Source organism: Lates calcarifer, linkage group LG23, assembly GCF_001640805.2.
Source record: "Lates calcarifer isolate ASB-BC8 linkage group LG23, TLL_Latcal_v3, whole genome shotgun sequence".
Classification (NCBI taxonomy): domain Eukaryota; kingdom Metazoa; phylum Chordata; class Actinopteri; family Centropomidae; genus Lates; species Lates calcarifer.
Genome location: NC_066855.1, coordinates 1980838 through 2008009, shown reverse-complemented (window position 1 = coordinate 2008009; position 27172 = coordinate 1980838). Strand labels below are relative to the sequence as shown.

General features: G+C 42.9%; 2 protein-coding genes across 2 annotated transcripts; both read left to right on the top strand.

Annotated features, from left to right (window-relative positions):
• The first annotated feature begins 896 nt into the window (after positions 1-896).
• pkd1b (polycystic kidney disease 1b) lies at positions 897-23055 on the top strand. Its single transcript, XM_018703741.2, is given in 49 exon segments — positions 897-1055; positions 2048-2228; positions 2329-2531; positions 2705-2823; positions 2965-3112; positions 3227-3492; positions 3583-4005; positions 4007-4357; positions 4554-4685; positions 4860-5005; positions 5092-5228; positions 5653-5747; positions 5749-5811; positions 5813-6205; positions 6207-9335; positions 9898-10038; positions 10550-10765; positions 10767-10833; positions 11007-11109; positions 11252-11380; positions 11544-11694; positions 11865-12002; positions 12234-12378; positions 12479-13207; positions 13788-13813; positions 13815-13942; positions 14110-14275; positions 14447-14642; positions 14781-14948; positions 15324-15464; positions 15670-15880; positions 15992-16115; positions 16409-16552; positions 16653-17061; positions 17153-17267; positions 17364-17572; positions 17924-18126; positions 18208-18405; positions 18495-18649; positions 18801-19001; positions 19494-19650; positions 19652-19669; positions 19776-19841; positions 19843-19959; positions 20314-20487; positions 20489-20507; positions 20600-20786; positions 20934-21045; positions 21136-23055. Coding segments are annotated over 49 exon segments (12231 nt in total). The 5' UTR covers positions 897-979; the 3' UTR covers positions 22042-23055.
• Positions 23056-23442: 387 nt separating this feature from the next.
• On the top strand, positions 23443-26522 carry LOC108902007 (pepsin A). Its single transcript, XM_051066205.1, has 9 exons — positions 23443-24059; positions 24390-24540; positions 24635-24752; positions 24876-24994; positions 25159-25355; positions 25520-25636; positions 25733-25874; positions 26044-26142; positions 26235-26522. The coding sequence occupies exons 1-9, from the start codon at positions 24004-24006 to the stop codon at positions 26370-26372; spliced, it is 1137 nt and encodes a 378-aa protein (XP_050922162.1). The 5' UTR covers positions 23443-24003; the 3' UTR covers positions 26373-26522.
• Positions 26523-27172: the final 650 nt, after the last annotated feature.

Below are 27172 nucleotides of genomic sequence, written 5' to 3'. Positions count from 1 at the left end.
TAGAAGAAATGTATTAAATACTCTGATCGATTGGAATTGTAACTATATTTAATGTAACCGGTTAAGCTCCCTCTTGCTGAATCTCTCTTGCTATTGTGAGAAGAAAGGTTCTGTCTCATAAAGAAAAATACAATTGTATCCATAGCAATGGAGTGACAATTCTCAGCTATGTTCTTCTTATCACTGCCTTCAGCTTTATCTGTTCTCTCTCCAGGCAACACAGATGGCATCCTTTCTTTTAAAGCTAGGTCTATTTCTTTTGTCATGTGCGTCACAGAGCCTTTGTTTAGCTGGTGATGAGGTCCTGGTGTTAGTGCTGGGACAACAGGCTGGGAGCACAACACAGAAGAAAGAACTAAAAAGGTTTTGACGACCCAGAACAAGATACTGATCCCTCTAGATTCCATAAAACATGTATAAAGAAACTATTTGCACCCAAACAACACAGACACTGCAATGACTCTTTGGTGTCTAAGACTTGTTTCTGTCAGGACCCTTAGCTGCATCCTGCCTGAGTGAATCTGACTGTTTCTACTGAGGGCCAGGGGTTTTACAACATGGTAATGAGCAGTGCTGGCCTCCTCTGTCCACGCCGCCTCTATAGCTGTTGCTGAGAGACAAAGTAGAAGTCACCCAGGCGCTCAGAGAGAGTGGAGAGGAGGCCTTTAAAACAACGACCACCATAACTCATAGTGTGTTTGCAGGACAAGGGGAGGGAGGTGTTAGTGGAGGGAAATGTGAGTGTGTGTGAAAGACACAGAGTTGGGTTTAAGGTGAGGGAAGAGGGGACTGAAAAGAAGACTCAGTGTTTAACTTGTGCAAGAACACTCAGGAGAATCTTGCAGCAATGACAGAAAAAGAAAGATGAGAAGAAGAATTTAATGCAGTAATGGGAGAGTTTTGATTTCTACAACGCTCCTGTGGTGATCATGCAGAGAGTATCATTTTATCCTCGGGAGAGTATAATTTCCTCTGCAAGATGACAGGCACCCTTGTGTCACTGAAGCAGGTGCTCCCCTGGATTCTCTGCTTGGTTTTGATCACAGCAGCTGGAGGTGAGAAGATCCATTTTATATTGAATTAAGTCTAAAAATACAAATGTGATATTTTCTTTGTCTTTCTCAGAGAGTTTCTCCAGTTCCCTGTTCAGTAATCATACTGGGCAATGGAGTTCTTTTTGTTTGCACAAATTATTTATTTTATTTATTTTATTTTCTATTCTATAAGGCTTTTCAGAATTAATGTCATCTTTCATATTACCTTTTTACTTTAAGCAGAAGTGGCACTTTTATGCTAATGTAATGTAATTTAATAAGAACAGGTGCAGTGTTGTGTTTGCAGTAGGTATTGCATAATGTACTCTACTGTAATTATGAAGAACTATATAATATAAGAACTTTTTAAAACAGTTTTTAGTTAACTTACTTTAATGTGATTTTTTGTGTTTTTTCATTGTATTGTGCTAATGTGAAAGTTCTTGCAATGTAAAATTTTAATTACTTGTGAGATGCTGAGTTAAGCAAAAATTTACCCCCTTAAAATGCCAAACTGTTTTGGCTTCCAGTGTTTCAGCAGTTAAAGATGTCAGTGTATATTGTATAGTTTGCACTAATATGTTCTGCTCAAATTTGCTGTTAAAAGCAGCAGGTGATTATTGGTCACAGGAGTTAAAAGACAATAATTACAGACTCTTAAATTTAAACATTACATGTGTGATATGAGCATTTCTGTAATCAGACAGGCAAGAAGTCTGAAAACAGCTGTTCTCGTTTGTTCAGCTCATGTATCCTCTAATAATGAGCTGAGTCAGTTGTACTCATTAAGTCTCTTATGGGCTCCACCTGTTCAATTAGTACAAACTGACAGTGAATATTTTTCCCACTGAAAAAAAACAAGTCTAATATCTGTAATTGAACCTGCTGAACAAACACACCTCACAAGACAGATGTCTTGATACATATTGGTGAATGATATGATTATTATTCTGACAAGCAGTTTGTGATGAGAGATGACTCCTCTTACATGCTGTATGATTATTGCCCTCCAGAGAACATTCCCTGTCCAAAAGGTGGTCGGATCCACTTGTCCAGCGTGCGATGTTACTGGATGTCTGAGACCACATCTTCATGGTCTGAGGCACAAGATTCATGCAGAGAGACTCCAGGGGGGGATCTAGCATCTGCTGGTAGCCTGGAGCTGCAAAACTTCATCCACTACTCCTTTCCAGTGTGAGTCCTATGAACAACGTCCTTCTATATTTATATCATGTTTTATTTCCCTGTTTCCATCTTTAACAGCAGATACATTGTCGTCTCTGTGTTTGTTTAGGAAAACCACGGTGTGGGTATGGCTGAAGGGACTAGGGGGAGAAGGGACTGAGCAGGATGGGGTTGTGGAGCCAGTAATTCCTGCACATTGGGCTGGAGGCAGTGAGAACGGGTGTTCTCAGATGGCCTTGGGGATACTGGGACAGTGGAGGAGAGCACAATGTGCTGGACAATACCGCTACCTCTGTGAAAAAGAAGTAACTGGTAAGACGTCTGTGTCACTTTAGAATGACAGCAGCACACATTAACATAAAGCATCCTTCAGTTGTAGTTACTCAGCGAGCACAACACTACCAGTTTTGATTTACAGTCATGTATTCGCTAATAACAACAGAAATGTGTGAATGAGTGATTTTGGTTCATCCCTCCTCATGCAGAGGATTTGCCATCTATAGACAGTTACCTGACTGGATTGGTTCTTATGACTGGCATCTATGCTCAAACCCAGATACAACCACTTCTCAGTATCCCAGACATTGGACAACACACAGTGGAGGTCAGTAAAATGTCAGTCTAAAACACTGACTCCTGACAGTGGTCAGTGGACAGTGGTCTTTCACACAAAAGTATGTTATCACTGTGCAATCCATACCTCATATTGTTGGTTTGTATTCTGGTGCTCCTTTAATACCCACAGATGCAGCTCTTCCCAGGCTTGTGGTTCAGTCATGCAGGTCAGTTGGTATCAGTGGAGTTGGTAGTCCAGCCGAGTCCACTGTCCTCCCTGGCCCGTGTTCAGATCCTCCGACCCTACTGCGACCCCAACCACCACCTGGTACCCCCAGGTACAACACAGAAGTTACTATGAATGTGTACTGTACCGCAGTACTTACCAGTACCGTTGGTAATACTAAACAGTACTGTTTAGCACTGGTAATAATCTCCTCTTTGCTCCTCAGGTTGCAGCTCTCTCCTTAATCCATTTAGCTGCTGCTCAGCAGTACCACTGTGTAACACTACAGGGGGCTGCAGCATGGGCCACTACTGGTGCCACCTGCTGGAGGCCTGTGTACCCACCACCAGTCCCTGCAGCCCCTATGACTCTGCAGCAGGGGTCCGTGGCTTTGCTTTACCTCCCAGATACCCGGTGACACCACCCTTCTACCACCTGGTGGCAGACCTGTCTCTGAGAATAAACCCTAGCTCTGAACTGAAAACTATGAGTGTGAGTTGACTTTCATTATGAATCATACAATGTCTGAGTACAAATAAAATAGAATAATACTTAAACACTGTCATGTTTTTCCTACGACAGCTGCTTCTACCAAATCAAGTGATCATGGTGTACCCTGACGATATTGTGGCAATACAGCACACTCGCGACTCTGGAACCTTCCTTCATTGCCTCAGCAGTGAAGCCTCTGTAAACTCCTCTTGGCGCCAGAGTTACCTGTCCCTTAAAGGGGCAGAGTGGGGAGGCTGGTGGCAGGGAGGCCTTACTTCTCTGTCACATGGAGGGCAGTGGGTGGACGGTGTGGTGTGTGATCTGAGGATGCTGTACATGGACACTCTTCACAGAGGCACAGAGCTTGATGATAGCTTTGGCTTCACCCACACAGAGGCGACCACAGCTTCTGATATTAGGCCCCTGACTACAGGTCCCACTGCAACTCTGAGATCTAAATTTATGCTTAGTGTCATCCACCCCCTGCCTGATGAAAAGAACCAGATTCATGTTCCAAATCAACAACCCAACACTCATCATGGTAAAGACCCTGCATGGACAGAAAGCCATAAGCTCATGGTCAGCCCCAGTGCTCCAAACTGGGGTCCCCTTTCTTCCATCTTGCCCTGCAGAGGTGGCTTTGTCTTGGCCTGGCTGTAAGAGGCAGTCCCTTGAAGACTGGTTCTCCTCTGTGACTCTCTTATTGCCCTCAGTGGGAGTTCAGACACTGAACATCAGTGTGATAGATGTAGTAAGCTCTCAGAATGTGCAGAGTGTGAGTGTGAAAGTTTGTGGCTATGAGGCAGTGACAGGGCTTAGTGTTGAACCACATGGACACCTGAGGATGCTAGTAGACAAGTCACAGGTGAGACTGCAAAAATACAATGCATGCATTTTTCATATTTGACCAATGTTTTTAGTAGTCATGCAAGCAGCAAGCAACGTGGCTCAAGAGATGTCAGTTGGTCAAGCCATCACTTTGACCAAGAATTCTACAAAATGGTCTCCGAGTTTCATTACATCTTCTCTCACACTGGCATCTTTATGTTTTTATTTTGTAGTCATTTACAGCCAAAGTGGAGAGTGGTTCCTCAGTAAAATTCACATGGGTTATTGATGACCTGGAGAAGTTTGCCTATGAAGGAGAATCTTACAGTGTAGTGTTCAAGAAACCTGCTGGGTATAAGCTCAGGGTAAGACACTTTATTGTCTTTAATATGTCTAATTTGTTCAGTTACTTCCTTTTGATGTGTTACTGAACTTAAAATTTGGAATGTCATTTTTACAATTATCATAGGTGGAAAGTAACTTAAAAAAATCTGTAAACTTTATGCTAGGTAACAGCATCCAACCCTGTGAGCTCCCAGAGCCAGCAAATCCTCCTGACTGCAGATGAAATGACCCCACTGACTCAGCCAGAGCTCCTGTTTGTCAGGGAGTTCATAGCTGTGAATGCCACTCACCTCTACACCCTCAGGGTCAAAGTGGACATCTCCCTGCCAGTCACCTTCAGGTATGGAGATGAAACTTTCATAAATAACCCTAGATGTTGTTTTTTGTCTGGTAAATCTAGATTTCTGTGTGGTACATGTCATGCAGGTGGGATTTTGGTGATGGCAGTCGAGACGTGAGCCACAGCCAGCCTGCTCCATGTCAGACCATGGAGGGGCTTGTGGAGAGAGGAGTGAAGCAAGTGTATGTCCAGGACTCAGTGAACTATACTTATTTAATTCCAGGTAAACGCACACACAGTCTTTTTAAGTTGCACAAATCAAATTTTTTTACATTAACAGTGGATCAGTTACTTCATGTATTGTTAAAAGTGTTGCACAGTAATAAAAACTGCAGAAAAATATAACCCAACTCTGAAATTTCCCTCAGTTCTATGAAGCATTTTAGCATCTTTCAGGTCACTGTTTTGGATTGACAGCCTGCAGCCTTATTGTTTGGTTCATTTTCATTGCATTCATTGTTTAGTACTGTGCTACCTGCATAGATATTGTCTGCAGGGGACCAAAACAAAACTTAAGGATCTGAAAATTCCTTTCTTTGTAGACATTCCTATGGTAGCATCAAGGCTGATACTATGGTAGACTCTGCTAAGTGCTTACTATTCAGTACATCAGAGTAAAATACATGTTATTCTGTTGTTAAATGCAGATGACTACGTTCTTCATGTCCAAGTCTCCAACCAGTATGACAACATTGGCACATCCATGAAGATTAAGGTCCGCCCTGAGATACGGCACCTCCTACATCTCCTATTGTCCCTCAGTGCCTCTTGTCAAACAGCCTCTTCTTCTAGAAGCTTCTGCAGAAGCCCTCCACCTATGCTGTCCTCTACATATGGGACTTTGGCGATGGCTCCAAAGCTATCCAAGGCATTCACCATAAGGTCCATCACACTTTTGGATCTGCTGGGCTTTATAATGTCACAGTGTGTGCAAGCAACACTCTTACTACCCTGACCAGCTGGCTAATCCTGGAAGTTATGGAGAAAATCTCTGGATTAACCATTAGCTACAATGAATCTACTGAAGTAAGCTCTGCTATAGATTTTAGAGCTAAAGTTGCCACTGGTACAAGTCTTATCTGGGATTTTGACTTTGGTGATGGCTCCCTGCAGGGAAACCTTGCAGATGGTTCCATCTCTCACATCTATACGTCTCCAGGAAATTATACAGTAGATGTAACTGTCTCTAATTCTGTCAGCAAAAGCTCAGCAATCTATCAGAGTAGAAGTCTACAGTTTGGCTGTTAGTGGAATTCTCCCCACAGAATGTGTTATAAATGGAAAAGACATACAGTTTACTGCTCTGGTAACTGGGAAAATATCAATTCTGGCTTTCCATTGGCAATTTGGAGATGGATCACCTTTGAGTGTAGTGACAGGACAGTCCACAGCCATGCATTCATTTCCAAACCAAGGAATTTTTCATGTTACCCTGACTGTGTTTGGTCCTGTTACATCTGTATCATTTAATACAAGTATCTGTGTCGAAGCACCAATGACCAACATGACAGTGCAGGCATCACAGGATGTTGTGGTAGTAGGAGAAAAGATATGCCTCAAGGTGTTAGTTTCCCCAGAGCTGCTGACAGGTTACCAATTTAAGTGGTTTATCAATTCCTCTAGTGTTGCTGCTAAGACAGAAAACTCTCAGAAATGCTTTGTCTTTAAAGACGAAGGTGTTGAAGAGGTATCTGTAATGGCAAGTAATAAAGTCAGCAACAAAACAGCCAAGGTTAGCATCACCATTCAAAAACCTGTGAGTGAGCTGTCTGTGGCACATGATAGTCAAAGTGACACACTGACAGTCAATACGTTAGTGTCATTTTGGGTTGCTAGTTGCACTGGAAGCAATGTGTCAGTGCAATGGGACTTTGGAGACGGTTCTCCGGTGGAGCATGGGGCAAACGTATCACATGCCTTTACCTCAACAGGTCAGTTCACAGTTGCTGCTACAGCATCTAACATGGTGAGCAGAGACTCTGCAACCCTCAAAGTGAATGTTTTACTTCCTGTTGTGGACCTTTCACTTCACACCAACCAGCCTTATGCTGTAGTAGGACAGGAAACTCTTATCACAGCAGTTAGTAGTGCTATCAGTAGCACTAACTACTACTGGACTGTAGACGGTATAACTTCAACACAACAGGGGACCTATCAGTTCAGATTTTCTTTCCCCACACCAGGAGTGCATCAAGTGAGGGTTGTAGCCCAGAACTTGGTGAGTAGAAGGGAGGCAGCTATTTTAATTGAGGTCTTTGAAAGAATAGAGGGTCTTCAGATTGAATGTCACTGCCTGACAAATATGAAATACATACCAACCCAAGAGGAACTACTGTTTATTGCTTCAGTCACCAAAGGCTCCAATGTCACTTATCACTGGCTTGCTGCACAGAGTGAAATAAACCAAGAAATTACTTGTGATGGAGAGCTTTTCCATCTGTTGGCTGAAACCCCTGGCGAGATCTTAGTTCAGCTAAGAGCCTCGAACAATTTGGGTGAGGCCACCCGTACTGTTTCTTTAGTGGCAGTAGACAGTGTAGCAAGTGCACACATTACAACACAATCAAACATTGTGGCATTAGGGAAATTAGTGAATATTTCTGTATTTGTGGTTTCTGGGTCAGACCTAGAGTACCTTTGGTATGTGGACTCTGATCCATCACCCCTACAGACACATACACCCTTTCTTCTCCACACTTTTACAAGTTTGGGCCATTGTCTTGTCACAGTTTCTGTTCGGAATATTCTCAGCCAAAGCAATGACACTAAACAGTTTGTAGTCCAGGAGGAGGTACAAGAGGTGGACTTTGAAATTGAAGGAAAGGCACGTCCATTTTATATCAACACAAGTGTTGCTATCCCACTCCATGGGCTTATTCAGAAGGGAAGTGATCTGCACTGGGACTGGAAAGTTATAGGTCCCAAAACCAACCTTTTTAAAGCTACTAATCGGACCATTATCTACACTTTTCCATATGCCGACATCTATCAGGTGTCTTTGAATGTGTCCAATGGGATAAACTGGCAGATGGTTTTACACAGAGTCACTGTCCAGGATAGAATTGAGGGTCTTCTGCTGAACATTACCAAGCCCTCGCTCTGCAATGAAGAAGAAGTTACTTTTATTCCAACAGTCTCCAAAGGAAGCAATGTAAGTTTTGTCATAACATTTAGAAACAAAGACTGGATTCGTAGTCAGGGAATTCTTGAAGGGCAATGCACCACATCAACCCTTCCAGTTGGGAAACATCTAGTTACAGTGAAAGCTTGGAATCTGGTCAGTACTGCTGAGGTGTCTTCCAGCATACTGGTCACTGAACGCATTCAAGGTTTGCAACTTGTAAACTGTTGTTCCGCTGCACTAGAGGCTCTGAAAGGAATCCATTTCAAGGCAGAAGTTCAAAGTGGGTTTCCAGTTAACTACACCTGGATATTTCACTTGGTGGGGTCAAAGCCCACATTGCTCACGGGCCAAGAAGTGATATTTACACCACCAGACAATGGTACACTGTCTGTTAGTGTGGTGGCCAGCAATGGAGTCTGTTCCCACATGCTAAATGAGACTGTTACAGTGGAGTGGCCTGTTAAGAAGATCACGCTTGTCTGTCAATCAGAGAGAATATTTGTCAGACACCCTGTCAAGTTTTCTGCAACAATTAATGGAGGGAGCAATGTCAAATATCTCTGGGACTTTGGAGATTCCACTGAAGTATTGGTGACAGAGCTGAGCACAGTCAGTTATACTTATTATAATCCTGGAAAATACAGTGTTGTGGCCAAAGTTCTCAACAGTGTCAGCCACATGTCCACACAGCTTCACATTAAAGTGGAGGAGCTCCAGTGTTCCAGCCCTCAAGCTTCTCTCATCCAGAGCCACTCTACTATCTACAGGTCTAGACTGAGTTTCTTTGAAGCCAGCGTGAACATTAACTGCTCTGCTTACAAGACCATCTACCTATGGGAGATAATCAGAGGGTGTATTTGTACACCCTTGGACAGTGGGAATGTACATTTCTCTGGAAACAAAGTCATTCTTAGAAGTCAGGTAGATGCAGCTTCACCATTTCTCTTAATTCCAAAGCACACTCTTGATGTGGGACAGTATTGCCTTGTATTCAGCGTTTCACTCCAGGGAACTCCTATATTAGTCCAACGCACAACCAACATCACAGTTGTTCACTCCCCGCTGGTAGCTGTCATCAAGGGAGGCTCCCACAAACTGTGGCCCAGCTTCAGTGACCTCATCCTGGATGGATCTGAATCTCGAGACCCTGATGTGGAGCTAGGAGTGGAGGATACACTGCAGTATCACTGGACCTTCATGAGAGCGGTAAAAAAAAAAAAAACTTAGTGTATTGAAAGTGAAGTATAGAAGAATTTGAAAGTAGTAGGGTGTAGTATTAATTATTTGATAGCTTGTGATACTTGTCACACTACTGACACCTGTGTGTCGTGTATTCACAGAACTCCACAGAGTCTCATTTGGTAAAGCAGCCCTTTGGGAGCAACAGCAGTAGAGTGACTGTACTCAGCACTCAGCTGCACCCTGGCTCAGTCTACATTTTCACCCTCACTGTACTCAAGCCAGGGAGGAAACCTGCATCTGTCAACCAGACGGTGAGTATTACACATAATCTTACCCCATTCCTACCCACTGCTTTACCAACTTGCAATAGATTTTCACTGTGTTGTTCTGTATCTGCACTTCAGTTGAGGAAAACTGTTTTGGTGAATATCTCTTGCAAATGAATAGTTAGACTTGGGTGATTTTGGAAGAACTTGCCTCAGGAGCAAAAACAAGCAAGGCCAACACTGTTTTTCAACACAGGGTTTTATTCTCACTGCAGTACAGTCCTGTATCATCAGCACCCACTGATATCTCTTACCTTTAGGTAACTGTGTGTGAAGCTCCTGTGCTTCCTGTAACTGTGGAATGTGTGTCCTGTTCTGCCCTCTCCTCCACTCATCGCATCAGTTACACCACCACCATCATTCTTGCTGGACAATGTGGGCAATGTGATGACCAGACTCAGGTAATGTCTCTGAAACTAGCTTTCATTTACACATGAAGTATTGTATGTAAATACAATAGTATATACAATCAGTTCTTTATGTAAAAATATCTGTTTAACAGTGGTCTAAGGGAAATCCAATTGTTAAGTAAATACAAAAATCATAGGCATCATCATCATAAGGCAAAACAACTCTTGAAAACATAGCATAAAAGAATGCAATGGTAGTACATGTGGAACAAAGATGCTTACTTTAAGGCCTTTTTGGAAAGTCATCTTGCAACTGGGATGGGAAAATGCACTGCTCTCTTTGCTGCAGTCTCTGCTATTATTCATTATCTTTTTCATTTTGGTGTTTATCTGCTCAGATAAATTATAGGAGATTTAATCTATATTTAATCTAGCAATGTTTAATTAGGTAGATAAATGAACACTACGATGGCTTGTTATCTGCAAGCCATGGAATATACAAAAAGATTTAGACAACGACACATTAACTATTATTATGTTTCTTGTATGTGTCTTCTCACAGTACAAATGGAGTGCTGAAGGCCAGGATGGCATGCCTTTTGACCTTGATGACGTTGCTAACACTACAGGGAGACATTCACCAAAGTTGGTGATACGTTCAGGTGTCCTCCAGCCAGGACTGAGTTACACCTTCACTCTCAATGTGTCTCAGCCTGACAGAGGTCAGTGGGGCAGCGCCAGCCTGAACATACTATTGAACAATCCACCACATGGAGGTCCTATGTGATCTGAGTCCAGAGTCAGGCATACGTCTGCTGGAGACAGTGGTCACCTATAACTGCTCAGGTAACTGGTATTAGTTGTGCTACATAGTTAAACATGAATCAGTAGCGTTTGTTTTCTTAAAGTTAGTGGATTAACAGTTTTGTTTCTTCTGTGAATTTGAAGATGTACCAGTGCCAAATATAGTCAATTATGTATTTGACTGCATCTTGCTAACATCTGTTTTCTTCTGGCAGGGTGGCAAGATGATGAAAGCGAGGCTTCTCAGCTGATCTATACTTTCCAGGTGGCACCATGCCAGCCCATTACCAGTGTGTGCCCCACACTCACCCTGTACAGGTGAATACTGGTCTCAATTTAAAACTATTCATACACAGAGGAAGTGTGATCCTAGCCAAAATGTTTAAAACTGCGTCAAGAGGAAGGTCAAAATTATTACTTTTTATCATGCAGATGTTTTGTCGTAATTTCTCTTTCCTAGGGGTACTCGTTCAACATTTGGCAGCCTGGTTCCAATGGGACGTTCTGGGCAAGAAAGATACTTGTCTGTTATCAGAGTCACTTTACTGGTAGAGGACCATCTGGGCTCAAAGGTCATTGCTCTGAACAGGTAAAACCACAATATTTGTGGCCAGTAACCAGTTAATAATTTACGTTCATTATGTGCTGTACCTGCCTAACTTTATTTGATTCATTTTAGGGCAACACATATCATGCCCAGTGTCTTCAAGTTTTAGTCAAATCTCACTATGCCTGATTCATCCACTGTCTAGAACACTGACAATTGAAAATCCTACAACGGACGAAGTTTCCAGTCAGTGGCTCAGAAACAAGAGCCAGACGGAGCTGTGGGCTTTAGTCCAACATGGTAACCCTCAAGAGATCATTCCTTATTCCATTGCCCTTACCAGCCAACTCAATCAGGTAGTGTGTCAGTGTCATATTTTCATTTTCCAGCACATGAAATGACACTTAGCAGTGATTATGATTAACTAACTACTCTCAGGATACAGGATAACTGAAGATTATAAGAATAATGGATGTGACATTCACATGCTAAAATACAGAATGATGACTTTCACCCCTGTAAACAGATGGAGTCTGAACAGACTGCCAGTGAGCTCATGGACAGGAGGGAGATCCGGGGAAATGTGTCCCAAGCCCTGGCCTCTCTCCCCATCTCCTCCTTGCTGGATGTTGATCAGATCAGCTCGGCACTAGCACAGTCCACTGTAAGTGGACACTAACCTATTTTCTCCTCATCGTGGTGATACACATGATATCAGTAATATTACATAATACCTTTTTAATGCTTCAAAGAGAGAGCCAGATGAGTTCAAACATTAAAGCAGTAGTTCAGAGGCCATTTCACATCAGATTTTTTTCCCCCCATTTTCAAGTAATTCACAATTCTAGTTTTGTGTTTCTTGTGTTTCTATTTCTTCTTTTCTTTTTTAATCCAGGCAGTTCCTAGTGAGTTGGTATGTAAAGGCTGCCAGAAGAAGGTTCTGGAAGCTGTCAGGAAGATGATCCATGTGATGGAAGAACAGATGAGTCCTGGTGTTGTATCAGCTCTTGACACAGGAAAGAACATCCTCAGTGTCTTAGGTGCACGTCAACCACCCCCTCCACCATTAACTGGTCAACTGCTGACCATGAAATGACATCACAAAATAGCTGAATATTGTTCTGTTCTCTGTGTTTCCAGGTAGCACCTTGGCTGCTGTGTCTGAATCAGCCAGTGCTTCCAGTTCTCACCCAGCCTACTCAAACACTCTGCAGTCAGCTTCAAGTATTGCCCTGTCAGCACTGGCCCACGCAGGAGCTCTAATGCGTTCTCTGCTGCATTCACGTGTTCATGGCGAGAAACCCATTTTGCTGTCCACCCCTTATGTCAGTACATTTGGCTTCCAGGGAGACCCCTCTGACCTCCTGTGCACTCACCAAACAAACCAATCCAACCAAAACAAGATCATGTCCTCTCAGTCATCATCAACTGACAGATCAAAGAGTTCTCGTCTATGTCAGTTTCGTATCCCCACCTCCCTTACTGCTCACCTGAAGAGTCAGATATCTGAGGTGGTGCAGGTACTGGTTGGTATGGATGGAGCACTCAAGTCCAACCCTATGTTGAGTGAAGCCAACCCTCCAATTTCCACCTCTCTGGTTGCCATGGAGCTCACCACTCCTCAAGGTCTGCCCATACCCATCAAGGATCTTGACCCTGAACAGGCCATAGAGGTAACCCTGCCCCGCAAGTACCCTATGGAACAGGGAGGTGAGGATGGAGATGGGAGAGGAGGTGAAAACAGGAATGGTACATGTCTTACTGTAACACTCCCCACTGAAGGACAGTTGAACTTCACAGTAAAAGCTGTAGATGGACTGGATGAAAATGCAGGCTTATACATCTCCTTCAACTTCAGCCTGGTCCCAGGTACAGTAAATTATTTATCTTCTTCTGTTGCAAGTTCAGCATCAAACTTTATTCCTTTACTGGCCAAGAGCTGCCTCCAGGGGTGAAAAACAAAGCCAATGTCAACTTTTGTTTTGCATCTATTTTTGTATATCATTTCTTTTCTTCTATTGAAGTTAGCATGCTAACACTACTTTGCAGTAGTGAGTCACTGAAGCATCCAGTCTGCCCACAATCCAACATGAGAGGATGAAGACGTAGTGCTGTCTAGAGTGCTACTGGTCTTGTAGACACAAATTAAGTAAATAGCTGTTAATGCTAACGTTAGCTATGTGGCAATAACAAAAACTTACATATAGTACCTTTAAAGTATAAATATATTTTAATGACTGAACAGCACTAACTTTGATAGTTCTGCGAAGTTCTGGTGTATGGTAATTAAGATGTCTAAAGTTATTTGTTGAGAAATGAGAGTGAACTATCTTTAAGGACGATTATGCAGTGCCCACATAATTATTAATTAACCTTACTGTATATCTGTGAGTTTCTGCATGAATTATGAATTAAAAGGCTGTTTTCATACTGCATTATGCATTTCTAGGAGCTACTCCAGTGAGCTTGGGACATACTCAAGGCAGAAGTAAGCTCAATGGTGCCTGGGACTAATGCATCCCAGGATTCCCTAGTGAGAGAATGGGCTCTCACCCTTTCTGCCCCAACAGCCTCCTCAGAGGAAGCCATCTTTCTGTCGCCACTGTGAGTCACTGATCTTTTCTTTAATAATTTTGATGAATAAAGAAGTATTTACATGACTGCATTTTCGTCCATAACAGGTTGAACAGGACAGACAAGCCTCTCTTTGTCAGCCTGACCTCATCTCTGACTGATGGCGGTCCTGTCCATGTGTCAGTCTGTGTGTTCAGCTCTCTGTGCCAGTACTACAGTGTGAAGGAGAGGCGTTGGAGCAGTGAGGGTCTGCAGCCACTGGAGGGCAGCACGCTCCACACAGCTCACTGCCTCACCCAGCATCTCACCATGTTTGGGGCCAGTTTGTTTGTTCATCCTGGGGCTGTTGTTCTGTTGCCACCAGTATGTGAGAACGCAAAGCATCACATCAGCTGTTATTTAGTGCACATTTTTGGTTTTTCGGACAAATCAATACATGCAATCCATTCCCCAAATTCAAAATGAGGATTAGAGGGAGGATAGTTGTCCACATGCTCTTTCCCATTTCTCTCCATCCGTGTCTTATCTCTCTAGTCAGGTGGTCCCATGCGTAACATGGTGGTGGGGATTGTGTGTGCTGTCCTGGTTCTGATTCACCTGCTTGTGGGGCTCATTGCACATAAACTGGACCACTTGGACAGCTTGAGACTGAGCCAGGTCCCTCTGTGTAGCCGACCAGGTTTATACCACTACAGAGTTCTGGTCAAGACTGGTTGGAGACAAGGAGCAGGTCAGTCAAGGACAAGTAAACAGAGATGTAGAAATAGAAAGTGAAGATAAAAATATAAGTAATAAATACATTTTTGCATTTGCAGTCTCTAATTATATATGATGGAGGTGATTTTAATGCTGTGGTATGACCCATCAGGCACTACAGCACATGTTGGCATCAGTCTGTATGGTGTGAACAAGAGCGGTTCTCACCATCTGCAGAGGGATGGAGCTTTTCAGCGTGGCAGCCTGGACCAGTTTCATCTGGAGACAGATGACAACCTGGGAGAAGTCTGGAAAATTCGCATCTGGCACGACAACACAGGTACATGGTAGCTGCAAAAATATCCTTCTTTAAAAGTTGTTAGGCACTGTGTAAGTTCTTTTATTTCTCAAAAAACAAATGATCTTACCTTGAACTAATCAAGAGAATAGTACCTGATATGTACAAATTGATTGACTTTGGAAATGAGAAAAGTTTGCAGCCTTTTTTGACTGAAAACACACATTTTCAGACCTAAAACAAGACCAAATCTATTTTTAATTATTTTTAATTTATAATAATTTAAACTGGTTTAAACATGTATGTGTATTTACAAGCATATGTGTGGCTACATGCAGATGCACCTGCTTACTTGAAAACAATGCACCTGCAGATGAATGACCATGTGTCAGATTAATTTTATGCACATAAACGAAGGTCTGGACCCATCCTGGTACGTTCAGCATGTGGTGGTGTGGAACCCTCAGACAGACCACATGTTCTTTTTTGTGCTGGAGGACTGGCTGTCTGTGGAGAATCAGAAGAACGAGACTGTGGAGAAGGAAGTTCTGGCCTCATGTAAGATTTTATTTACTCTGCACATTGCAATAAATATAAATCTCATCAAGTAATGCTGGGTGCTCTTCAAGATGAAAAAAAGTGTTTTTCTTTTAGGTGAGAAAAGGCCATTTTGTTTTCACTGGACATCTATTTTGTACTAATGTCAAGAGCTCAACATCTCTGAAACATCCATTTCCAACATTTTTCAATTTATCTGGCGCAGGTCCCGAGGAGCTTTGTCAGTTTCGACGGGTTCTCACCTCCCAGCTGATGTTTGGGGTGGTGGAACGCCACCTGTGGCTGTCGCTGTGGGAACGTCCCACTCACAGCTGTTTCACCAGGGGTCAGAGAGTCACCTGCTGTGCACTCATGCTGCACCTGTACCTGGCACTGGGGGCTCTGTGGTATGGGGCTGTGGGCTCTGAGGAGAACAGGTGAGATGGCTCATAGACCCCAGTGTAACCCCTGAGTCAAGAATAATAGCGGTCTCAGTAGATTCTGCTGAGTTGACAGGATGAAAATGATTTGTGTCCCTTCTCCACAAGTGGACCAGTGTCAGCCCAGCTGCTGATTAACTTTGAGGTGGTTGCCGTGGGAATGACTGTGGCAGTGCTGGTGTTTCCTCTCCAGTGTTTCCTCTGTTTCCTGTTTAGGAAAACTCACAGTCAGGTAACTCAACACAACTTAATCTATTTTTATGATACATTTTACTGCCTAAAGAGTTTGATATAACCTAGTCTGAGTGGTAGGGTTTGTTCCTCTCTGTTCTTACACGTGCCTTCAGTGTGTTGCTGATTAGAGGTCATTACAGTGATGTGTTGGTCGTGTGCCTGTGCTTTGTTTGTCAAACAGTCTTATCTCACTATGGAAACAACACAACACAAGTGAGTGTTTTTTTATCTGAAGGTACACTCAGAAATGCATGCAGCAGGTGTGAGTTTATGTGTGTGCGTGTAACCCAGGTAATGGTGGACATGTCAGTTCCTCCCTCTCCTGTCTGTCACTCTGTGGAGATGGACGTCTACCTCGGCCAATCAGAGCTCTCCGGACCCTCCTTCTTATCTCTGCCAGACTCCACCAGCCGAATCCCAGACAGTCCTTCCTCTGTGAGAGCACACACACAAAAATGGACACACACATATTGTTATTCTGCTCCTGTCTCATTTCTTGGAATCACATTTCAATCCTTCTTCTGATTGTCTCTAGTTACTGGAGAGCAAGGCGTTCGACTCTAGCATCCTGGACTTCTGGGCTGCCTCTGGCTTGGCGCCCCAGACAGACAAAACGTGTCAAGACAAGGGTGTGGCAACTTGGCCATCTTGTGACAGTCTCCTTAATTTACCGGTAGACTTACATCCCACCAAGGCCTCACCTGCTCTGGGCCACACACGCCAGCTGAGGAGGAAAAAGGCCCTGATGCAGCTACGCCTGGCCTCACCCTCCTCCCCTGACACAGCCACTTCTCTTGTCCCCTCACCTTTCAAATATCCCCTTTTAAAAGAAATTGCAGACTCTGATTGCTCCACTACTGCACCAGGCCAGGGGATCGTCACAGTGAACGCAAACCCGGTCCAAATTCACAAACACAATCTGACAACATTTCTAACTCTGTCTGGTGAGAAACTGTCAAAATAATTCACTGGTTATTAATCATGTACATCTGCAATGTTTTTAGTCTAATTGTGTATTTATGCCTCTGGTGCCAGAGGAGGATCTACTGATGTCTATAGCAGCAGCAGCAGAGGACACACCGGATACATTCAACAGTAACTCGGACAGCGGCCGGGATTCTCCCAGAACCACGTCCTCATTTTCAGTCACGTAAGGATCACCTAGCTATACCACGCAAATGTGCACTTTCATGCAGTTCTGTATGGCACATTACATTCTGTGTTACTGTGGTTTTGTCCTTTTTAGACAGAGCACCTCCTGCAGCAGCTGGTCAGATCAGAGTGAGGACAAGTCCCTGTACGGAGCAGAGATCCAAAAGCCAGACCCACAGTCCTGCTCCTCTCTGTATGGACTCTACAAGTGTCCCTCTGTGCTGTCTGTTGACTCAGTGGCTAGTACCTTCCTGCCGAGCCCTTCTCCTGACTCCACACGCTCCTCCTCCACCACACGGATAGGTACCAGATCACTGGTCCCCAACCACCTTTTTATCAGATACACCACGTAGCACCTGACCCCTGTCATGTTCCAGTTGTGTACATTTGAACAGATTTTAAACTAGATGTTATTTGCTGCTATGTATTATGTAAAAGTGGATATTGTTACAATAACAATGTTTTCATCCAATTGAATTGTCAGTGTTGGGATCTTGTTTCTTAGCAATCTATTTCTGCTGTTTGATACTATAAGCCATCTACTTCTTATAGCCAATTATTTTTCCAGTTGTATCTGTATTTGTTTTGTTTTTTTCTCTCGTGCTATATAATGTTTGGTGCTATATAATCTGCCACTCAACTCCCCTGCCCTAGGTGTTGCTCGAGGTCAACCCAGCTGGCTGCTTCCTCCCTGGGTGCTGTGTGTGATTTACCCCCTGGTGGCTGTGCTGCTGGGCACATGCCTGGCTGTGGTTGGACTCTATGGCAGCTTCTTCTCCAGACCTGTGATCCTCATGTGGCTGGTATCGGCTCTCTCTGCCTTTCTCACCTCTGCTCTGCTGCTGGAGCCTCTCAAGGTGAGTTCAAACAAGTCAGCTAATTAACTCCCTGCTTAGATCTTTGGTGGATACTTTCTTTGATTTGCATCTCCGGCTCAGGTGTGTGTGCAAGCAGTAATCTACACAGCAGTGTGGAGGCCTGTGGATCCAGAGGTGGAGGACCAGCTGGCTAAGGAGACCACAGTAGTGAGGGCATTTGGAGAGCATAGTGGAAAGGTTCGACCACCATGTGGCTACGGGCTGCTGCAGGCTAAAGAGGAGGCACGCAAAGTCCGAGCTCTGCAATCACTAATGAGGGTGAAAATAAGAACTCATTTTAACGTTTGGTGGCAATTATCTCCAGAAGCATGAAATTTTTATTATTCTAATCTATTTCTTTTCTATAGCACTGCGTGTGCCAGCTGTTGTTTCTGTTACTGGTGCTGATGGTGAACTACCAGGATAGCATAGAGCAGAGGCAGGGCAGGCTTCTGCACTCAGCTGTCAGACACCATCTTCACACAGCACCACTGGGGTTCCCTAACCTCACCTCACTCAGAGAGTAAGGACAACACTCAGCTTCATGCCGTCAAAACACCACACCATACTGTGTGTTCTGGGAAGAAAACTTTGGATCCAAATTGTTCCACTAGACATTGCTCATTTTAAAAAGTAATTACATACAAAACCACAAACATCCTCTCTTCACCCAGCTGGTCAGATGCAGAGAAGTGGATCAACCACACCTTGGTGCCACATCTACACCAAAGCCCTTCACTGCGTCTTGTTGGGCTGCCGCAGCTGCAGTGCACGCACACACTCGGCCACGTGGCAGGTATCTCTCTGGGAAACAGCAGTGTGACGACAAATGAGCTCCTTGCTGACCTGCACATGGCAGACTGGAGCAGGAAACTGTAAGTGGATTTGTTGCAACAACAGCTTCGAGACATGCTGAGTGTGTATTCATTTTTCAGTTGTTCAGCTGTTGATTCCTCTGAGAGAAAAAAAGTATTGAATTGGTTTTTTGAAAGTAATGAGGCGTGTCACCCCATTAAAACTTGCCAAAAAACAAAACAATGCATCTTTTTTTCTTCTGAGAACAAATGGAGCAGTAAGAGATGACAAAATATTATATGCATAATGTGATTTAATTTTCCTGTGTAGATTACCAAACTATTTTGCATTTTAAAACACCCTTCTTCTTCTGATGTAACTTTTAGACATAGTATCAAACAGTTTGGATGATGTTAACCCTTCATTGTAAGCCAGATGGGTTTTCTATTGAATTCTATACATGTTCAGACTCAGTTGACCCTTATTGAGTAAAACTGCTTAAAACTCAATTTAATAGTCCTTTAAATTCTTGATTTGATGTTTTCTAATAATGTGATTTTCATCTCTTTCAGGTTTAAAACTCTTTCTATTGATTTCACACACTACCACAGAGAGTCTGGTTTATTTGTGTGTGTGTCCATTCAGCTAGAGAGGGCTCAAACACACAGAGTCACTCCCTTTCTCTCCATCCATCCATTCCTAATCCCTTCATCCTTCTCTGGTCTGGATCCTTCACGTGGCACTTACGGTAATATTTACAGTATTAGTAGTACTTTTAAATACAGAAAACAAATGACATATTTTAAGCAATTTATTCAATTTAATTGATAAAATCCTGTAACTTTAAACTGCAGGTTCTTCTTCTCATCTCCGCTCTCCTTATCTTGTTTGGGGAGCTGTGGCCCATGGTTACTGAGCTGTGCCCAGTATCCGCATCAATGCAAACACTGGTTGCAGCTCCTCTTGGCCTTGTTGTCACTGGCAACAGCTATCCTGCAGTTCTGCTTCCTGTCTCTTGCCTCATCATGTGTTTCCAAGGTAAATAACAAAATAAAAGAAAACTGTCCACTGACATTACCTACTGTATCAGTGTAAAGTGACCAGGCCATTTGTATGCATTGCTGTCTGTAGACTTAGTGGTAGAAAAAATTATGATAGTTAAAAAATATATATATATATTAAATTAGTAACTGACTATTCTCTGTGTTCCCTGATGACCTTACAATAACTTGTATGTACCAATTAGCTTCAGTCCCAACCAGACAACTTCATCAACTTCCACAGTGCTGCCCTTCTAGCACAGAGGTCTTCTCAGTGTGCAGCTGTCCTGCTCACTCTGCTTGTTCTAAAGGTAAATGTGGGCTCTGCTTCATCATTATTCAAAAACATCAGCCCACAGCGTTCATCACTGAATTGAATTTCTACTCCTTTCCATCACTGTGTGTTCCAGCTCCTGGGAACCTTAAGGTTTGTACGGAGGTGGGTGGTGATAGGCAGAGTGCTGCAGAGAGCCTGGAGGGAGCTGGTGGCTCTGACCGTCCTACTGCTGCTGCTGCTTATGCTCTGCTACTCACCTCGGAAACACGGTACAAAAAGAACAGTTCAACTGGATGGAATATCTATAGAGAGGAAATGTATTTGATAGTTTTGTCTTTGTTTCAGCTCTTCTCCCATTCAGTGGAGGGCTTTCTGTCTGTACATGAGGCCAGTGTGTCAGTGCTGTCCATCCTGCGTGGCCGAGTGATTCTCCAAAAATTATGCAAGGTCCACCCAGTCCTGGGACCCCTCTATGGACTACTGCTGATGGGGGGAGGTTTCTGGCTCTTGGCCAGACTCTGTGGAACTGTTCTTATTCGTACATATAGGTACATAAATCCCATCACTGCATTGTCAGAATGTTTAATGTAGCCAAAGCTTCCAGTTTCCAGCTTGTTGTTTGAAAGGTGACATATTTTTAGGGTCGATCTGGGGTCATTTGTGCAGAATCCTTTAACTGTTGCTGTGTCTTAAAGGGCAGAGCAGGCTGAGCTGTACCATCCAAACATTGACCCTCAGGACTATGAGATGGTGGAGTTTTTCATCAAGAGACTCAAATTGTGGATGGGACTCACCAAGGCAAAAGAGGTAAATAGTGCATCAGTAAACACTGAGAATTTGAGAATTTTTCATGGTCAATTCATGTTTTTGATGCCATGCATTTCTTTCCCTTTATAGTTCCGGCACAGGGTAAAGTTTGAAGGCATGGATATCCCTCCTTCCAGATCCTCCCAGGAATCCCGTCTCTCCACCCTTTTATCCACCCTCCCATCATCCCACTCCCCTTCCCTGTCCTCCTCATTTTCATCCCCCCGTCCCCTGTCTTCGGCTCTGTCTGTGAGGTCAGAAGAGTCATCAGTGTCTGACCTTGGGTTGGACGTCTTGCCTTACCTGGACCGCCTGGTCCCCTCTGTCAGTGCTCTGCTATCTTGTTTTGATCGAGTCAACCAGATTATTGATGATGTTCACAACCTGGAAATGAAACTAGAGCAGGCTCAGGCCAGGAGAAGGAAGAGGTGGATCAGCAACAAGGAGGAAGGTGCAGAAAGATTCAGGGGGTCAACAACAAAGGAACCAGAAGAAGGAAGGATAACAGGTGAACTTAGACACAGGAAGACAGGTCTTCTTTACCCCAAGCCACGAGTCTCCCTTCCATCCTCCTTTTCTTTCAATCCCCCCACACTTCACTCCTCTGCTGCATCGATCTGCATTGTTCCCCGCACACGGAGCTCTTACTCTGAGTCTGAGTCAGCTTTGCCTCAGGTGTCTGGTGAAAACCATACTTCTGAGGCAGCCAGGCCTGCATTTGGAGTCTGTGGTTTGTATCCTGCTGGTTCTCCTAGGTTTGGACAGTTCCCCAGGAGAAGAGCTTGGCATTCTGGGAGCTCTCATTCAGCTGATGCAGCTCAGAGGGCCTTCCAGTTCCCAGGAGGAGCTGTGCCATGTAGAAATGGAGAAGAGAATGTAGCATATACAAATGGCAGACCCAGGAGTGAAGAGGGGGTAAGAAGACGTATCAGTGATGGAGTCCCTGTGAAGAGGAAGGCTTGGATCTGTGAAGGACCAGAGACTGAGCAAGATTAAACATGTGTTTACACTAGAACTGAACTTAGCTTATACATTCCCTTTTTACTGGTAGAGGCTTTGACTGGATCTCTGTAGTGGTTTGCAGCTACAATGCTGAACAGCTGGACTGTATTTATTGCATATAATACTGTTTTTGAAGAGTTGGTGTTGTCAGTTTTATTCCTCCTCAAAAGTGCCGCAGTTTGTGAAAACTGTTTTATTACTTCATGTCTTCTGTATCTCTGAAGGGATTTCCTAAACATTTAATAACCCCTGATGATCATCTCAGCTTCGACTTGGATACAACCAATTTTTCAGATAAGTCATAAGTGAACTTGGGGTGTGGAGTTTGAAAGTCATACATTTTTATCAGGCAGGAAAGGTCTAATGAAAGACACTATTGATACTATTGTTCCATTATGATAACTTTTGGATCCAGCTCTTTGGAGTTTGACTCATGCCAGGATAGCCCAGCCTCTGCCACAATGACTTTGAACAGTACAATACTAAATCACTAGAGAACCAGTTTAATCAAAAGAAAAAGAAAACACAAATATATTCTTCAATAAAGAACTATTTCTGATTTCTGATGACTATTTCTGAAATAGGTCCTCAAGCTCCATTTATGAATTTTTTATTGAGTCCTCTAAACTTCCAAAGAAACCAACTGGGAAGTTCTGAGTTAGCAGCAATAAACTTTTCAATTCCAAATTTACCAATAACTATTTCACATAGAAAATGAGAGAGACTCCAGCATACTGCTCAATCAAACAAACCTTTCGGCCTTTATTAGAATACAAGTTATTTCTGTGTTCGGGAATCTCCTGTCATACAGAATATAGAGCTCCTTCATAAGAAAGAATGAATGTGCAGGTCTTTGATGGACAAGAAGTTACTTGGGAAAGAGTTTTCACTATTGTCTACTTTTTTGCACATATTACTGTTCCTTATAATACCTGTGAACGCTGATATACTTTTTCGAAGACACTGTGGATATCAAACTCTGCAGACAAATAAAGACAAGTGACCATATGGTCTGAAAAGTGGGTTCATGTTTAATTTTTTCACATTTTATGTAAAACAGGAAAACATTCCTCTACTTAAAGGATACTGTCCGTACTTGCACTTTTATTAATGTGTTTGTTTTAAGTGATTACATGTCCCTATGAATATTTTACCTAATATTTAACTAATATTGCTTATCTAAAGGAAAGGAACTTGATAGAAGAATAAACACATGATAAGGAGCGTTACTGCTGAAACCATGTTAAGGTGACTGACTGTGGTGTTTGTCAGTATTAAATTGAATGACATTAAAAGACAGATTCAAGACAGTCAAAAGACATTCAGATTTGTATGATATACAGTTTTGATTTTGTTTTATTATGTCATAACACAACATATAAATAACATACATTCAGAAACACAGAAAAAGACAAATAACATGATAATGCACAAGATAAAACTCTTCATATGTGCTACAGCCACGAATTTATCCTCAACATCATTTTGCATCACCTTTTGACCTTGCAAAGAGACCCTTGGCTTTTACCTGTCAGCACCTTCAACATGGATACAGATATTATACCATGCTGCAGATATGCAAACTTTCCAAAAGTTTGTGTTCCTTATTTTAATCACATAATTGACATTGTCTTGAGGTCAATGATTATTTTGTCCATTACTTATCTTTACTTATCATTTGCTTTGGAACGTGTGTGTGTGCATTGCCTTATCATTGTGCAATAGTAGAATGTCAGTCCACCTGTATAAAAGAGGATGCATGCATGTCTGTGGGCACTCAGGTTTTGAAGTCTAAAGGTGAGTATACTGCAGGATCATAGACCTGCCACATTACTATTGCAGTATTTCTGTTTGAATGGTTCTGTAATGTAATCAACCTTACTGACATGAGCCTGATATGCTGTTCTGCACCACTGAAATACATTATCTTCTACAGCTGACAGCAGAGCCGAAATAATGAAGTGGGCCTTTGTTGTGTGTGCCATGGTGGCACTGTCTGAGTGCCTTGTCCAGTAAGACCACTCTACTGTCCCTTTACTTGTTCTATTTTTTGATTTCCCCTACAACCTAAACTTCATTAGCTACTCTGAAATAACTGCTGACATGTTTGACACTTAAATTATCAACTGTCAGGCCTCTCTGTATGTGCTGTGCTCAAGAGGAAATTTGAATTTAAATAAAGGCAGCTGGGTCAGGAGAATGTCTCGGTCATGCTTCTGCATCTGCAAGTAGTGAGATGTTTAAGAGGACGGACGTGCAGAGATCTCTTAACAGGTTGATAAAAAGTTTACAAATGTAGCTGAAAGAACAGAATTTAAATTGCTTTCTTTGGTGAATCCTAGGATCCCTCTGGAGAAGGGTAAAACTGCCAGGGAGATCTTGGAGGAGCAGGGTCTGTGGGAGGAGTACAAGCAGAAGTTCCCATACAACCCAATGTCCAAGTTCGACCATCGCTTTGCCGTGGCCGGCGAGCCCATGACCAATGATGCTGATGTGAGTGACAAAGGCTGAAGTTTTAACAGATGAATTTTGAAAAATTGCAGATTTTTTTCGATGAATAATCCTCATATCTCCTCTTCATCTCCAGCTGTCTTACTATGGAATCATCTCCATTGGAACTCCTCCTCAGTCCTTCAAGGTCATCTTTGACACCGGCTCTTCTAACCTGTGGGTGCCCTCCGTCTACTGCAGCAGTCCAGCCTGCAGTATGTAAAACTACATTATAACTGTTACATTTCTGACTGTTAAAGTGCAAAAAACCTTATTATTATAAATCTACACTATATCGGCAAATAATAATATATTTCTGCATATCTGTACCCTCCTAGACAACCACAACAAATTTAATCCTAGCAAGAGCAGCACCTTCAGATACAATGGCACTCCTCTCGATATCCGCTATGGCACTGGCAGCATGACCGGTGTCCTTGCATATGACACTGTAACGGTGAGAAATTAAAGTATACAGTAGCTAATACATCAAGATGTCAACAACAAAATCAGATGAAAATGAGAGTCAAATGAGAGAATTGTTCATATTACCACTTTAAAGATTCTACTGCAGTTTGAGATGATTTAAGTCTCTGTACTGTCTTGATGTTTGGTTTTCAGGTGGGAGGGCTCGCAGTGACAAACCAGATCTTTGGTTTGAGTCAAAGTGAAGCTCCCTTCATGCAGTACATGCGTGCTGATGGTATCCTGGGCCTGGCCTACCCACGTCTGTCTGCCTCTGGCGCTACACCTGTCTTCGACAACATGATGAAGGAGGGCCTGGTCAACCAGGACCTCTTCTCAGTGTACCTGACTTCGTAAGGATGGCCATAGTTTTGCAGTATCCTATGTAGGGAAAGGAAGATATGTCTGAATGTCAAATCATTATACAGCATTCTGACTTTTACTATATAAACCTTTACTAATGCTGAGATGGTGATTTTTAGTAAGTTCATCAGTAAATTCTTGCTTTCCTCTGCAGTAACTCTCAGCAAGGAAGTGTGGTGACCTTTGGTGGTACTGACCCCAACCACTACTATGGCCCCATCACCTGGATTCCCCTCTCTAATGAGCTGTACTGGCAGATCACAGTGGACAGGTAAAGCCACAGTTCCTACTAAGTGTATCCAGACATCAACAAACTGATAATATAGGCAAAAGTGTTTGATATCTGTCTTTGCTCTGTCCCTTTCAGTGTTACTGTCAACGGACAGGTCGTGGCTTGCAGTGGCGGCTGCCAGGCTATTGTGGACACTGGCACTTCTCTGATTGTTGGACCTCAGAGCAGCATCAGCAACATCAACAGTGTGGTGGGAGCTAGCAGCCAGAACGGAGACGTAAGTTCCAAAAAAACACTTGCGTCGAGAGGGAGATTTCTGGAGAATCATGCTGAGTAATATCACGAAAACACTTTACTGTGTTGAAAGTTGAACAGTTGAACAGAATTTTGATGCTCTTTCATCCATTTTTCCTTTCACTTTCTTCTGTCTTTCTATCTGCTCTCAGTATGTTGTCAGCTGTAACAACATTGGCCAAATGCCTGATGTGACCTTCCATATCCATGGACAGCAATTCACCCTCCCAGCCTCTGCCTATGTCAGTCAGGTAAGTGTTTATTTCCCTGCTGCACTTCATATTTTTTGATGTCACAATACTTCCCCTCCATCTGAAATTCTTCTCCCAAATCCCTCCCACAGTCTAGCTACTTTGGCTGCCGTACTGGTTTTGGCAATGGAGGTGACAGCCTGTGGATCCTGGGTGATGTCTTCATTAGACAGTACTATTCTATCTTCAACAGAGCCCAGAATATGGTGGGTCTGGCCAGGGCCAGATAATCAACCTGAAGTCAACTTGCAACAACAGCCATGCAACAATCATAAATATATCCTAGTGTAATTGTAGGACTTCCAACACAAGGTTTCCAGCACAACTACAACATGTAATGCTTGAGATCTTTTCCTTGTCCTATAGATGATTCAATTTTCTCAAATCCATTAAAAAGAATAAAATCAATTTGACTGGTGTTTTGTTATTAAACAGCACAACAAACAGACATGACTGTGTCTTTGTGGGGAGGTTGAGGTTAGGCTTCCCACAGAGAAACCAACAGAACAATGAAAATCACCTACTGGGGAACAATTGTTAACTTCAATATAGTCTGAATATGATACAAGCTGTACTGACAGAGTTCTGCTGATGTGGCTGAGTTATAAGAGTCCATCCTGGTCTCAAGCTGAGGCAGGATTCTCATCAGTCACCCCATGCTGCAGCTCCAACTCTCTCTCCTCCCTAGTGATAACACTGAAAGCTACTAAGTGGACCTTTGAGCTTAGATGATTCTGACACACTCACATAGCTTTTCTTACAATGTTAATTAGCTTATATAAAATGAAGGTTGTAGTACTCTCTTGTCCCATATAGATTTTCACAAGACAATGTAATGTGTATTTATCACTTATACTACAGTTAACCCTTTTCTTAGTATGAACAAGTTGTCAGATTTTCTTTACTCACCATATTTACTAGACTTCAGTGAACATAATGGTATGAGGAAGTTTCTCTGGAGCACCATATCATTTTCATCAAACTATCTAAAGAATTTCCTCACACAGCTGACTTCCTGAAGGCAAAAACC